The following is a 12,542-nucleotide window of genomic DNA, read 5'->3' on the forward strand; positions in this document are numbered from 1 at the left end:
TATTTTCAGTGCTTTCCCCCCCACCCCCCTTCCCTGGACCATGTGACAGCGCTGCTCAGTTATGTGGCTGGTGGCTGAGCGAGGGGGTCAGACCGCAGGATTGACACCCACGAAGACGCACATCTCTGTGCCAGGGAGGGGGTGTGTCACGCTTTGCAACCCCCCCCCAAAAAAACTTTTGCAGATGCAATCGCATTAGCTGAGCCGGCTGAGCTGCTGGACCACTTCTCCTTTAAAAACTGCCACCCGGTGAAATATAAACTCATCCTGAGGCTGCATTGATTTTGTCCAGTTTTTATTGGAAATTAGATAATATTTAAATAGTGCCAAAACATTTCCCTTTAACAGCTCTATATAATATGAAAAGGTATTCTGTGCTATGCTGGTTTATAGTGGCCTTTCTTTGTCAAACATAAATAATTCAATTCAATAAAAAAAAAATACCCTTTCCAGTTCTCATAACTGTGCAGTGCTTTCCTCCCCCCCCCCCCCTTTTTCCACCAATTATAGGAATAAAATAACTATAGCTCTTAGCCTAACTAAAAATACTAGCCCCCCCCCCAAAGAATTGCAGCTGTGTTAATTATCCCCTGGGAATTCAATCCTGGTGTGCATCCTCTTTTAAAGGCGAAGGGGAGCCCTACCAATTATTTAACCCCTCAGTAATGCGCTCACGAAATGTCACCCTGAGTGCCAGCCTGGAAAACCATCTCAGACTGACCCTCCATCACACGGTCCCCTTACAGTACAAGGCCGGGTGATGGCATTTGCTAATTAGCAGCTCACCCCTCATCTCCAGCAGCAAGGAGACAGGGTTATTTTTAGCAATCACCCCTGAGGTTGCTGGTTTGTGGGCTGTAAATGTTGTGGTTTGGGTGTTTTTTTTTTTCCCCCATTTTACCCTAAAATATTAGAGCCCCTTTGGCAAAGGAAGGCACCGGACTGCGGTGCCTCTGCTGCTCTGGGCTGCAAAAGGCTCTCGGTGAGTGGCAGGCACGAAGCTTTCAGCTCAGTCTGCCTTAGATTTGGGGATGTGGGGGACTCGAGTTCCTCCCTGCATTTTTTTTTCTCTTATTACCCCTTTCTCTTAGAAGGCATATGGCAAAGCTGTAATTTCTGGGTAGTGATGGTTTGCGAGTTGTACCCAAGAGGGTTTAACTCAAGGTGCAAGGGCTGGTCCCTCCCTGCATGAAAGCTGGTTTTGCTGCATAACACCTCTTTGTTAATGCCCACCTCAAACTTTGATGCCCCAAGGCTGCAATCTAAGCACCTGCCCACCTATGGCGGCTATAAAGACCACCAGCCCTGCTGTGGTTACCCCTGGGAGGACTTAGGAGCGGAGAAGCAGGTGGTGGTAAAGGAGATGGTGGAAAGAAACCTGCACAACAAACCTTCTGAAAAGCAGGGACAGTTTTCTTTTGTGACGGTTGTGTGCAATGGGAAAGGGCAGGAGAGCAGCTGTCCTGTGGGACACACCCAGGAGATGCCACCAGCCTTGACACCAGCTCTGGGAACACAAGATGCCAAGAGGCATCTCTCAAGTGCTCAGAAAAAAAAATTTGTTCCTGCCATTAAAGTTTCAAAACTGCTGGGTTCAGCAGGGGATTGGGCTCCCCCGGCTGTTTAATGGCACCGGAGCATTGTTTTCGTTTTCAGTTTGCCTGGGTCTGCTGAAAAAATGAAGAGGAAAGGACACAAGTGAAATAACATTGTCCTATATAAAAGGTGGGATGGAAGGACAGAGCAAATGTCTTGTTTGACCAACATGGCTCACAGGGCAGCACAAGGTGGCAATGGCTCTGCGCACCCCAAAAAAATGCTACTGGGGTCATGCAGGCATTTTTGTTGGTGATCTGAGGCGGGGGAAGGTTTAGCATCCCCACAGCACGGGTTTGCTCTCAGTTTAGCCAGCGCTGCAGTTGATGCTCTCCCACGGCTGCCGGAGCGGGGGGTGCAAGGTGGGTGACCCCCTCCCCACTTGCCAGGTGCCCTGTGGCCAGTGGGTCCCACCATGGCATCCCTGGGGGGGGCTGTGGTCCCAGGGAGGAGGAATAAAGGGAGGGAAGAAAGTGGAAGGGATTAGAGGCTCCCTGTAGGGTCCATAATGCAGGACCCCCTCCTGGGATGGGAGACACCAGGAGTGTGATGTGCCACGTGTCAACACCACTGCTCACAGGCTGACCACCTAAAAAGGGACTTATAAACGATTATAGGGTGAGGAGCCAGTGCTGGGTACCTCAGGACTCAAGGCCCAGCCCCTTTCCCCAAACTCATAAAAACTGAAGCAGATTCACCCCATTCCCTAGCTGGATCTCCACCAGGAACATCGCTGCCATCCAACAGGCTTTTCTTTGCCAAAATGCTACGGGACGTAGAAACAGAGGAGCTGGACGGCACCACGAGCTTCAACAAGCCCTTCACTCAGTTTCGTGCCATGCTGTTTTGCTCCTGAGAAAAATTAGCTTTTGACACCTGAAAGTGTAACGTAGTTGTGGAAAGGAGGTATTTATGGATCGGAAGATGTGTTTCCCAAGTGCACCCTAACTAGAAAGTTATGGAGATAATTGCTTGCCCTCTGGGATGCAGAAGAACAAACTCAACTATCCCTCATTGGCCATATCCATTTCTGGGGGATTGATTTATTCCTTACCAGTGGACACATCTGAACTTTGCTTGTCAGCATTAATTAGTGGGGACTCGGCCCGATTCATTACAGCTATGACCTCTCCTTGGCGCAGCTGCACTTTAACGAGAGAGCCATCTGGTTTGCCTGCTCGGCTCTGCCTTCATTCCTACCGCCCCTTCCCATCACTTGCGGAGTACAGGCTGGAAACGCCGCCTTGGAAATTACAGGTTGCTGTTGCGGTGGGACGAGGCAGCCGGTTCTCGGGGCCCGGCCATGGCACCTGCACCATCCGTCACATCAGCAGCACCCGGCGGGGTGAGCTGTCAGCGCACTGCCCCCACTGCCGCATCCCCTGCCCTCCTCGAGCTGCGACACCGAGGAGTTTCTCCGCTGAAGGTGGAGGGTGGCTTGGGTGGGCAATGGCAGGGGGGACAGGGCTTTGGGCTGCCCCCGCCACCCCCCCGCGAGAAGCTTCGTTAGCGGGCAGAGGGGGATGCGTTGCCTGCTGGTGGGGGTGACACATCAGCAGTGGGTCAGGGACATCCCAGAATTGGGAGCTTTATCTTGGTGATGGAGCGGGGATGGCTTTGTAAGCCTAAAATGAAATGCTGGCTCTGGGCAGGACCCCGCTCAAGGGGCTCGGGGATGGAGGCATCTCCTGGCTGGGCTGGAGAAAGTGACGCAAGGACAGGGCAGGTTTTTGGGCGATGAGGTAGCATCACGGTGTGCCTGCACGCGCGACCCCTCCAACCCACCCCAACGGGAGAGGAGGGGTTGCTCCCTGATGGGTGTTTTTAGGCTAATGTGGGGGGTAGGATGGGGGGGGCCACCATGCCAGCGCAGGCTTCCATTGGGCTTTGAAATTATGCCACCGAGTCCCCACATTTCGGGCTGGCCTGATGCATTTTCGCATTTCTCCCTACCCATCACCCACCCGAAGGGTGCTGCCTGAGAGGCTTTTCAGGAGCTGTCTGAGCAATGGCATTTGGGATGGAGCCTGTCTGAGTGCACCTTTAATTAGAGCAATTATGGGTGTAACTTAGCCAAACATTGTGCTGAGTGGGGCTATTGGCTTTGCTGGCCAAAGGGCTCATTTGCATGATTTCCATCTCCTCCTGCTAATCCTCCAGTCTATTCACCCCTCCGAGGACAGGATTGCACCCAACCCTTCACGTCTCAGCAAGCTTTCACTAGGGCTTGGCCCATCACAAGGTATCCAGTCTTAACGGCTGATGCCTAGATTTTCCCTTGCTCTTCAAACAGTCTCTTGGTGTTTCTCCTCTTGTTTCAGCCCATTCTCTTTCCTCTCCATCTTTTTTTTCTTCCTGGAGTTTGATCTTGAGTTATTTTTACTTAGGAAGCAAAAGTCCCACTCCACTGTGACAGCCTGATGTGGATGCTGGGACCTCACCCTGGACACTTGCTAGAGAAAATGGTGGAGGAGAACCAGCTGAGGTCCCCGGGCTTCATGACCTGCTTGCCCTGTTGGCTTTGCTAACTGGGCCGTTGCAGCAGCTGAGGAGTTTCTCCGGCTGTGAGGGCAGCAGGTGGTCTGGGTTTCCCATTTGCAGGTGATCCACCGAGCCAGAGAAAAGCCTCAGCCCCTGAGCTTCTCGGGATTTACTGGTTGGCTGTGGGCTTTGGGTGGTTTCTTGGGCAAAGCATTGCTTACAATCATTCTCCTTTCTTGTGGTCTACGCACCAAGTACAGTCGTGCAGAAGCTGTAGATGCTGCGAGGGAGAGAAGGTGAGTTCCTTGTGTTTGTTTGGGTTTTTTTTTTTTATGATGATAGTATCTGGTTGTTGTCTGCAGGTCCTCCTTGTTCCAGTTCCTTGCTCTCTGTTGCTTATTTTGGGCTTTGGTGCCACTGTTGCCTGTGCTGTGAGATGTCCTTCACCCTTTCCCAGTGTTTGCATTAATCCTTGCCTTGCATTGCTGCTGGTTGCCTTTTCTCTGATGGGGAAACTGTGGCAGAGTAGAAGACTAAAGCAAGGGAGCCAGAAGAGGATGTTAGGAAATGCCCTTTACCTTGCTGCTGGCTTGCAGGTGCCCTCCTGAGAAGCAAATAGCCTTATTTCATGCTTCTCTTCCCCTTTGCTTCTGGGTGCACTTTGTTGTCTTACTAATGATGACTTTCTTGCTAGTTTGAGCAACTTAAAGCATGAATACTTTTAAGGAGAGGGGCAGCCCACCTATGGGAAACTGCACAGCATTGGCATCGTTGGAAGTCGTGCAGAGGAGATTAGGGATGTGTCTAGCCTTTTTTCGGAGGACTGAGAAAATGGGAAAGGGTGTGGCGTTTGCATTTCCCATCCTTTGGCCTTAGGGCTGCTGGGTAGGTGGGAGCAGAGCCTGGCAGTGCCCTGCCCTGGGACGGCACCTGGTTTGGGGGCGTCCAGGAGCGGGGTGCAAGCCTCTTCCTGCTCCCATGCTGACACAATCCCTATTATTTTTTTTTTCCCCTCTGCCAAGAAAGGGTATTCTAGCTGAGGGCTGTAATGCCAAAGGCCAACCAAGGCTGCGTTCGGTGCTTTTGCAAGAGGCGACAGCACACAAAAATGGGATGGTGCTTGTTTGCTCTGCCAAAGAAACGGCCCTTCTTTTGCAGCGTCCTCCCAGGGTAGCGGCATTTCAGCCTGGAGCTCGGGAATTTGCTGGAACCGCGTAGGCACTGTGCCATTGATTGCACCGCGGTGGCCTCTGAAAAGCATCGTCGGCTGGGGGCATCCCAGGGCAGCGAGCCAGGGGTCCAGCTGGAGAAACCCCTTCTCCTTTGAAGAGGACAGCCCCACAGAAGCTGTGCAAAGCTGAACGAGAGCCCTAAATGATTTGGGGATTTTATGCAGCTTGTTATCTTAGGTGTAGGGTTTTCTTGAAATCCCAGCAAGAAATAATCCTCTTTTTCTGGTTGGAATAGAAATGGCTTGATGCCACGAGGCAAAAAAATAAAAGGAAGATCTACCCGGTGCTGTGATGATTTGCAAGGCTAGTGAGAGACTACATAAGGCGTTTTCAAATAGACTCCAATATTTTCAGTGCTTAAAGAGGGCCCAACTACATGACACCTTTTTTGAAGCCCTGATTTACAATGGACCCAGGCTGAGTGCATTATAATTTGCTGCGTGAAGTGCCAAAGTCGCAGTACTTTCAATAATGAGGAGAGAAACCCTAATATGATGAGACTTTTTTTGGGTATTGTGTTTAATGAAAAGCTGAAAATGTGCTAATTTGTAAGTCCTGTTGTGGTAGTGGCATTGGAGGCTTTTGAAATGCATTACTGACTTAGGAAGTATTAAGAAAAAATGACATTTTGCTACTAGCAGAAAAGTCAATTATAATGTTTCCACACTTTAGAAAATTGCTGATGCAGGATGGGAGTTAATAGAACAGTCAGCTTCACTTTGTATTACCACATTTGGGGGGTTTTGCTGAGAAATGTCGGCTTGTTTTTTTAATTCTGATGGCAACTTAAACAATAAGCTACAACAGGTGCTCTGTGGTTGGGACTTGTCTCTGGCTGGAGTGTGCTGGAAGGAGACATATTCCCTTGGGCTGTTCCCACCTGGAGTCGGACTGTTTGCCAGCCTGGCGCAATGCAGACTGCCCAGGACTGGGGTGAATTATGATAAATAAAGATTTAGCAGCATTTTGCAGTTGGGCTGATCTCTCCCTGATGGTGGAGGAGCATGTGCCAAAGCGCTGAGGCTGGTGCAATCTGTTCCCAGTGCTTTGCAAAAGAGCCCTGTAAATTTGTTAAAAAATGTTTAAACCAAGAAACTGGAGAAAACAGCTGTCCTTACCCACTGTGCTTTGGATGGAGCTTTTTTCCATCTCCTGGAGAAGAAAACAGCAGTAAACTTTTCCTAAGCTCGTGGGGAATGGAGAGGCGGGAGCTCTGGGAGACTTGCTGTGGTTGCCAGAGAGCTTCAGTGCTGGTTGTAAAATCCCAGTGCTGGAGTAGTCGGCTTTCAGGAAGGCAGCAGTTGCTCCCAATAACCCTATCTCTAAATCGGTACAGGCTAGCAAGGCAAAATAGCTCATGCAAAATTGGCAGGGATCAGAGACAAGGGCTGGCACTGCTTTTAACAGGAGTTACGGTGCCTGATTAAAGGGCTTTGGCCACAGCGGCATAACCTGAGCGCTTGACATAAGCCAGGGACCTAATAATACTCAAGGCACATCGTGAAAGCATGACTTCATGGTGGTGGCTGCTGCCTTTTACCCAGCGAGGGCCATTTTCCCCCCCTCCTTGCTGCGAGGATGCAGCCCTCCTGCCTGGCTGCTTGGGACTGGGGCTGCCTTCGGCCGGCTCTGTCCCTGGGAGGTAGAGGCATCTCCTGCATGGATGCCAACAGGGACGGTGACTGGAATCTGCAAAGAGACTGGGGTGGCGGGAGCTCTTCCCTGGGCACTTGGTGGGTGCTGTAGAGCAGTGTGGAGGTGATGCCTCAGGACTCAAGGCTCCACTTGGTTTTGGTTTCTTATTCAGCCTATTCCAAGCGCTATTGTAAACTGCTTGTTTCTTAGGTTTATTGATAGGGTTTAAATCAATTGGCAGACATCTCATCTGAGGCAGGGTATCCCCTACACACCTGAAATTCTGATTATGGCACTTTTTTTGCCTTGAGGCAAATTGGTAGGAACTTATTTCCAACTGGAGCAGGTCTGTCAGCTGCAGCCTGAGTCTCTGCTCTGGCTGGTTTGGCTGATGCCCAGGTGATGGGGATTGGGGTTTACTGGCATTTTGGGGAGGCAAAGGTGATGAGGGGAATTTGTACAACAGGGAAGGTGGGCAAGAATGGCTCCCAGGTGCTTGGATGGAGGCAGGGTGCTGGGGCTGTGCTCCTTGCCCACCACCAAGGACCCTGCAAAGCTGGCACTGAAACCTGGGCTCCTGCTCCAAGCGTGGCCTCAGGGGCTATATTTAAAGCACATTAAAATCCACAGGACGGGGTTATGCCAAGACTTTATTGCCTCTGGGAGAGTGAAGTCACACTTTGTTCCCTCTTTCTCGGCTGTTCCTCCCCAAGTGTTTCGAAGGGGGGTTCCCACTTGGTGTGGTTAAAGCAGAAAGATGGGGAGTGAGCATGAACACTTTTAGAAAGTCATGTCATATGTAGTTCTCCTGGGTTTGGAGGAAGCAATTAAGCCAATTAATTTATTGGTAAATTATCTTATGATGAAGTACAAAATAACTGCAATGAAATGCTGACATTCACATTAATACCAAATTAGTTACTGTATTATGACTGTTCTTACAATGAATGCCCAGTAATTTAATAGTAATGGGACATTTAAATAATTTAGCCGATAATTCTCTAGATCACTTACATATATAAATGAGTGTGACAGCTTCTTTCCTCAACTTTGCTGGTGCTTCTGGATTACCTCCCATCACCACACCAGGAGGCAAAGCAGCCATCCCCCAAAACTCATCTCTTGCTGGAAACTAAGTAGGGGACAGGGTGTAGCAAAAGGGATTTTCCTCCCTGGTCAGATTTTGGGATTGCTGTGGCTGGAAAGCAGAGCACAATTGCCTTGCAGCTGTGCTTAGCAAAGCCACAATTTTTTTTTTTTTTTTTTTTCTGTGGTGAAAGATCTCTGGGTAGAGATGCCCTACTCAGGCCTGGCAGAGCATCTCTAGCAGCGTTGCTTGTGAGAGCACTGTTAGCCTCACAGCGGGACAGGCGTTGGAGGTCCAGCTAGGGCTGCTTAATCGAATAGTTCAGCTATTGATACCGAAATTACTGTGTGTTGGCTCTGCTTGATGCAACAGCTTCATTTTCAAGTAGCTGCACTTTCTGCAATAATCATTATAAATAGCATTAAAATTGCTCCTCATTCTTCCTTCCCCACCCCCCACCGAGAGGGTTCTAAAGGAGAGCGAGGGCTTCGCAGCTACACAGGGCACAGTTTGTCTGCTTTATTGCCTCTTTGTCACCCCCCTGCACCCATGGAGCTGTTTGTAGGTACACCAGTTGTGGCTTCCAGATCTCCGTGGCTGGGAGGGGTGGGGAAGAAATGCAGTTTACGCTGAAAGCAGCCACTGTTGCAAGCTACACCTAAAGGCTACATTGCCCCAGTGCTTTTTTTCCCCATAAACTGGTGAATACTGGAGAAAAACTGCAGGCTTCTGCCCTGCCAAGCACCCCTGGGATGGTTAGAGGTTCATTCATCCTTTCTGCATGGGGTCGGAGTCATGCCCTGGAGATGGATGTTGCCAGTCAGCGTGTTACTTTGCTATTGAGATTGCACTGAACCTGCTGAAATATTAGTTAATGGGCTTGCTTACGTCCAACCTAAATGCAGTCTTTTCATCACATCATATTCTGCTGTCAAACCTGTTGTGGAGAGGAGTATTCCACTGTCGGCAAGATTGAGGACAGAATTATCCAAATTAGTTTTCTTGCAGATGAGAGCAGAGATGAGGTTTTTAACACAAACCCTGCCACATCTTTGGAGAGTCTGGCTCTCCTCACCGAGGGTGAAGTTGAAGAGTACCTTTTAATTCGGATGTGCTGCCAAATTTGGGAAGCCAGCAGCCTGCCACAAGCAAGCGTCTGCAAAGAAAGAATAAAGAAAGGAAAGCCAAAGTTCGTAGCTGCTCTGCTGCAAGTGATTAAATCCAGGGGCTGGCAGCTCATACTCACGGAGTCCCTTGTGTGGGTCATGACAAGGCTCCAGCAGCTGGATTACTGCTGGGATGGCTGGGGGAAGGAATTGTGTACACCAGAAATATCCTGAGGTGTAGCACACAGGAGATCCAGTAAGCATCTCTTCTCCTGTTGTTTGGATCCCCTTGGCAGGGATGGAGATGCAGCCTCAAGGTTGGAAGGCTGAAATCCAGGGGAGCCCTGTACCGGACAGCAAAATGTAGCCACAGAGGACCACAAAAAGCCCCAGTTGGGGTGGCTCTATCCTATGTGCTGTGATAGCATGGCAGCCTATTCTTCCCCCAGGGAGAAAATTCACTTTATTAACAAGAGCCATCCAGTTCCCTCTGCTGCGCTCAATGATATGATTGTTTGAATCGTTTTCTGTGCCATTAGTTGCCTGTAGGAATCTTTCTGGGCTTTTGTTCAGACTTTGCTGTTTCCAGGAGCATATTTTCCCATTGGATTTCTTCTTAGGAGCAGGAGAGGCTCAATACGATCCCCTTCGAGCAAGCTTTGTTAGAGTAGGTTTTTGGGTGGTCTTTCATCTTTCTGCAGGATTTCTGTCCTAAAACGTGTTGTGTACTGACACTCTGGGTAAGAGCACGTTTTCTACAAGTCACTTGCCATCATATTTTTGATGAAATAACTGTTCTAGTAGGGGAAGCCAGGGGAGTAAGGGGTTGGGATAGTATTAAGATGCAGAAATGTTTAAAATGTGATCATTCCCTTTTATGTAGAAGACCTATCAGTAAGATCTTAATAAGCAGTGAGCAGTGCTATACTCAGAGTGAATTGTAATTGGCAGAGTATGTGTGATGTGCTGTCCTCGGCCTACCCTCCTCCAAAGGCAGGTTGGCCTGGTCTGGGCTGGAAGAGACCTGAGCAGCTTCCTACAGCAATGCAGCCCTCCTCTACCTCGCAGTCTGTCTATAGAGAAGGTACAGAGAGGTCCTTTGACTCCCTGGGGATGGTGTGCCTTGTGTTTCCAGTTAAAATAGGTATTGTGAGTTACCTGTTGTCAAGTCAACATAGGTAGGCTGCAGTTAGAGGTGAAAACAGGTATTTGTGGCTTTTATCTGTAGAAGACTCTGGTGAATGAGATCCTGCACTTGACATAAAGGTGGTGCTGGCTCCATCAGTGTCATGTAAGATGTTCCAAAGCTTTAGGGTGTTCTAACCACTATTTAGAAATACCTTGTCCCCAAAATTGCTGATTTGTGCGCAAACAAGATTGCCTATCAACTGAAACACTATCAAATCCTACCATGGACCACTTGGTGCATTGGTATTGTGTTTCTGAGACAGTTTAGCTCCCTGCACTTGCTATTTGTGATATTTCGATATTAGGCCTAATGCACGCTGTTGAGTAGGAGACACTACATCAAAGCATAAGACCAGGAAATCTCTGCCTCCAAGTGTCTTAGGTCCTTCTGTGCAGAAGACATGCCTGCCACAGAGCTTCAGGTTTTCCTGCTCAAGCACACAGAAAGAGCTGCTGTGGTCCCACAAGCTGCATCTGCACATGGCTTCATGCATGGGGTCTGAATGTGATGGGGCAGACTTTCACCAGTGGGCTACTTAAACAGAGCTTGCAGGACTGGATTTAGAAGAAGCTGAAGCAGGTCTCTGTGGATTGGGTTTAACACAGCATGAAACAACCTTTTAGAAAGCTCAACAGGCCTATTCCAGATTGCCATTACAGCTGCTGTTTTGCTATACATGGGGTTTGTTTTAAGCAATGGATACATTGCTATTTGTGCAAACAAAGTAATTGGGCACCGTTTTCTATTGCAAAATAGACTTTCAGGACATCCACCAAAATGAACACCACCTGACTGCTTTGCTTTTGTGCTGCTTATTAATGTTGTCTGCTAAGATCCACATGTATGAATTTGTCCATGATAAGGCATCAAAAGGTGAAACAGTGCTGGTCCTCATGTGACTATGTAAATATTCAGCTTGTGGTAGATTGCATTAAGTGTCTTATAATCCATCGCAATTAAAAAGCAGTCTTTATAGCTGTAATAGTTTTATTGAGAACTGTAACACATTAGACCTACAGATATATAAAGCAGTTAGTTTTATAAAGCATATAGGATATTAAAGTAATGAAAGACATTAATGTGACATCAATTTTTAAGGAGAGTTACTTGCTGAAATAAATGAGTATAGCCTAAAAGTTGATGGTATGTTACAGTCCTGAGTAATGAACCCTTCTGCCCCCTAAAATCTCTTAGAATAAATAATGCTTGAGCAAGTTAGTGGTCATTAACTCTTTATCCTCTGAGAGCTACATGTCACATTGATGTCTTATCTGATTTTTTTAACTTTTAAAAATTCATTCAGAAATGAATTGTCTTTCCTGGAATACCTATAACTTGGGGTGCACTATTCTGACATGTCTGCTTTCCTAACGTCTTCCTCTTTCCCATGAAGTAGAGCTGTGGCTGGTATTGCCAGATGAAAAATTCTTGAGGAAGTTAGTTTTTACCTTTTCCTTTTCCTTTTTTTCCTTTTTCTGCTTTCTCACTGTCTGCCAGTGCTTTGATGCGTGCTTTACCCAGTGGTGTCTTGGCATACCAAGCCTGGAGAATCAAAAAGCATGTGTATGTTTTAATAAAACTTTAAATGTTCTTCTTTTCTTTTCTTTTTTTTAACTTTTTACTAGTACAATCGAGCATTCCTTAAAAAAACCCCACCTCTTAAAATCCTGGCTGGCTTGTGGAGAAGCAGAAATGAAATCCTCCCATCTCTTGAGAACATTATTACAACAAGAAGTATAGCAATTGCTTGCTTGAATTGTGTGTCATTAACAGGAATACTTAGCTGGGCCATTTGTGTTGCTATAGTTATGGAAATGTTAGAACTTCTATGATCAACCCTATTTCCGAGGCATATAGCTCTTGTCAAAACTCCCTCTGGTCTGAAACTTGGCAATAGACAAAGCATATACTTCTCATGGCTCTGCAAATCAATCCAGACAGTTTTTATTTCAATGAGAGAGCTTAAGAAGCAAAACAAACCCCGAACATTAAAAACCTGTTTATTGCTTTCAGATGCCTGTTCACAGTCCTGTGACTTGTAAATGATTTTGGTATAGTCGCTCCGCAAACTTGCCAAGCTCCTGGACTGTAATGTCAACAAGGCAGTTCTAGGCCATGTGAAAATAATGTAAAGTGAAGGAGAAGGTAATGCTTTAAATTTAGTAGTGTGTAGGAATTAGTCTTTCCCCATATGTACGTACAGGAACCTTTATCAA

The 12,542-nt window shown here is 47.7% G+C and overlaps 1 protein-coding gene across 2 annotated transcripts in view; it reads right to left on the reverse strand.

Annotated features, from left to right (window-relative positions):
• Positions 1-11,316: 11,316 nt before the first annotated feature.
• Positions 11,317-12,542, reverse strand: part of IQCA1 (IQ motif containing with AAA domain 1) — a 112,189-nt gene continuing 110,963 nt past the window's right edge. For both annotated transcript variants that reach the window (XM_052793468.1, XM_052793467.1), the window contains one exon: positions 11,317-11,868. In XM_052793468.1, coding sequence (XP_052649428.1) covers positions 11,764-11,868 — 105 coding nt within the window. In that variant the 3' untranslated portion in view covers positions 11,317-11,763. The remainder of the gene's footprint in view (positions 11,869-12,542) is intronic.

This window comes from Harpia harpyja, chromosome 7 (genome assembly GCF_026419915.1).
Source record: "Harpia harpyja isolate bHarHar1 chromosome 7, bHarHar1 primary haplotype, whole genome shotgun sequence".
Lineage (NCBI taxonomy): Eukaryota > Metazoa > Chordata > Aves > Accipitriformes > Accipitridae > Harpia > Harpia harpyja.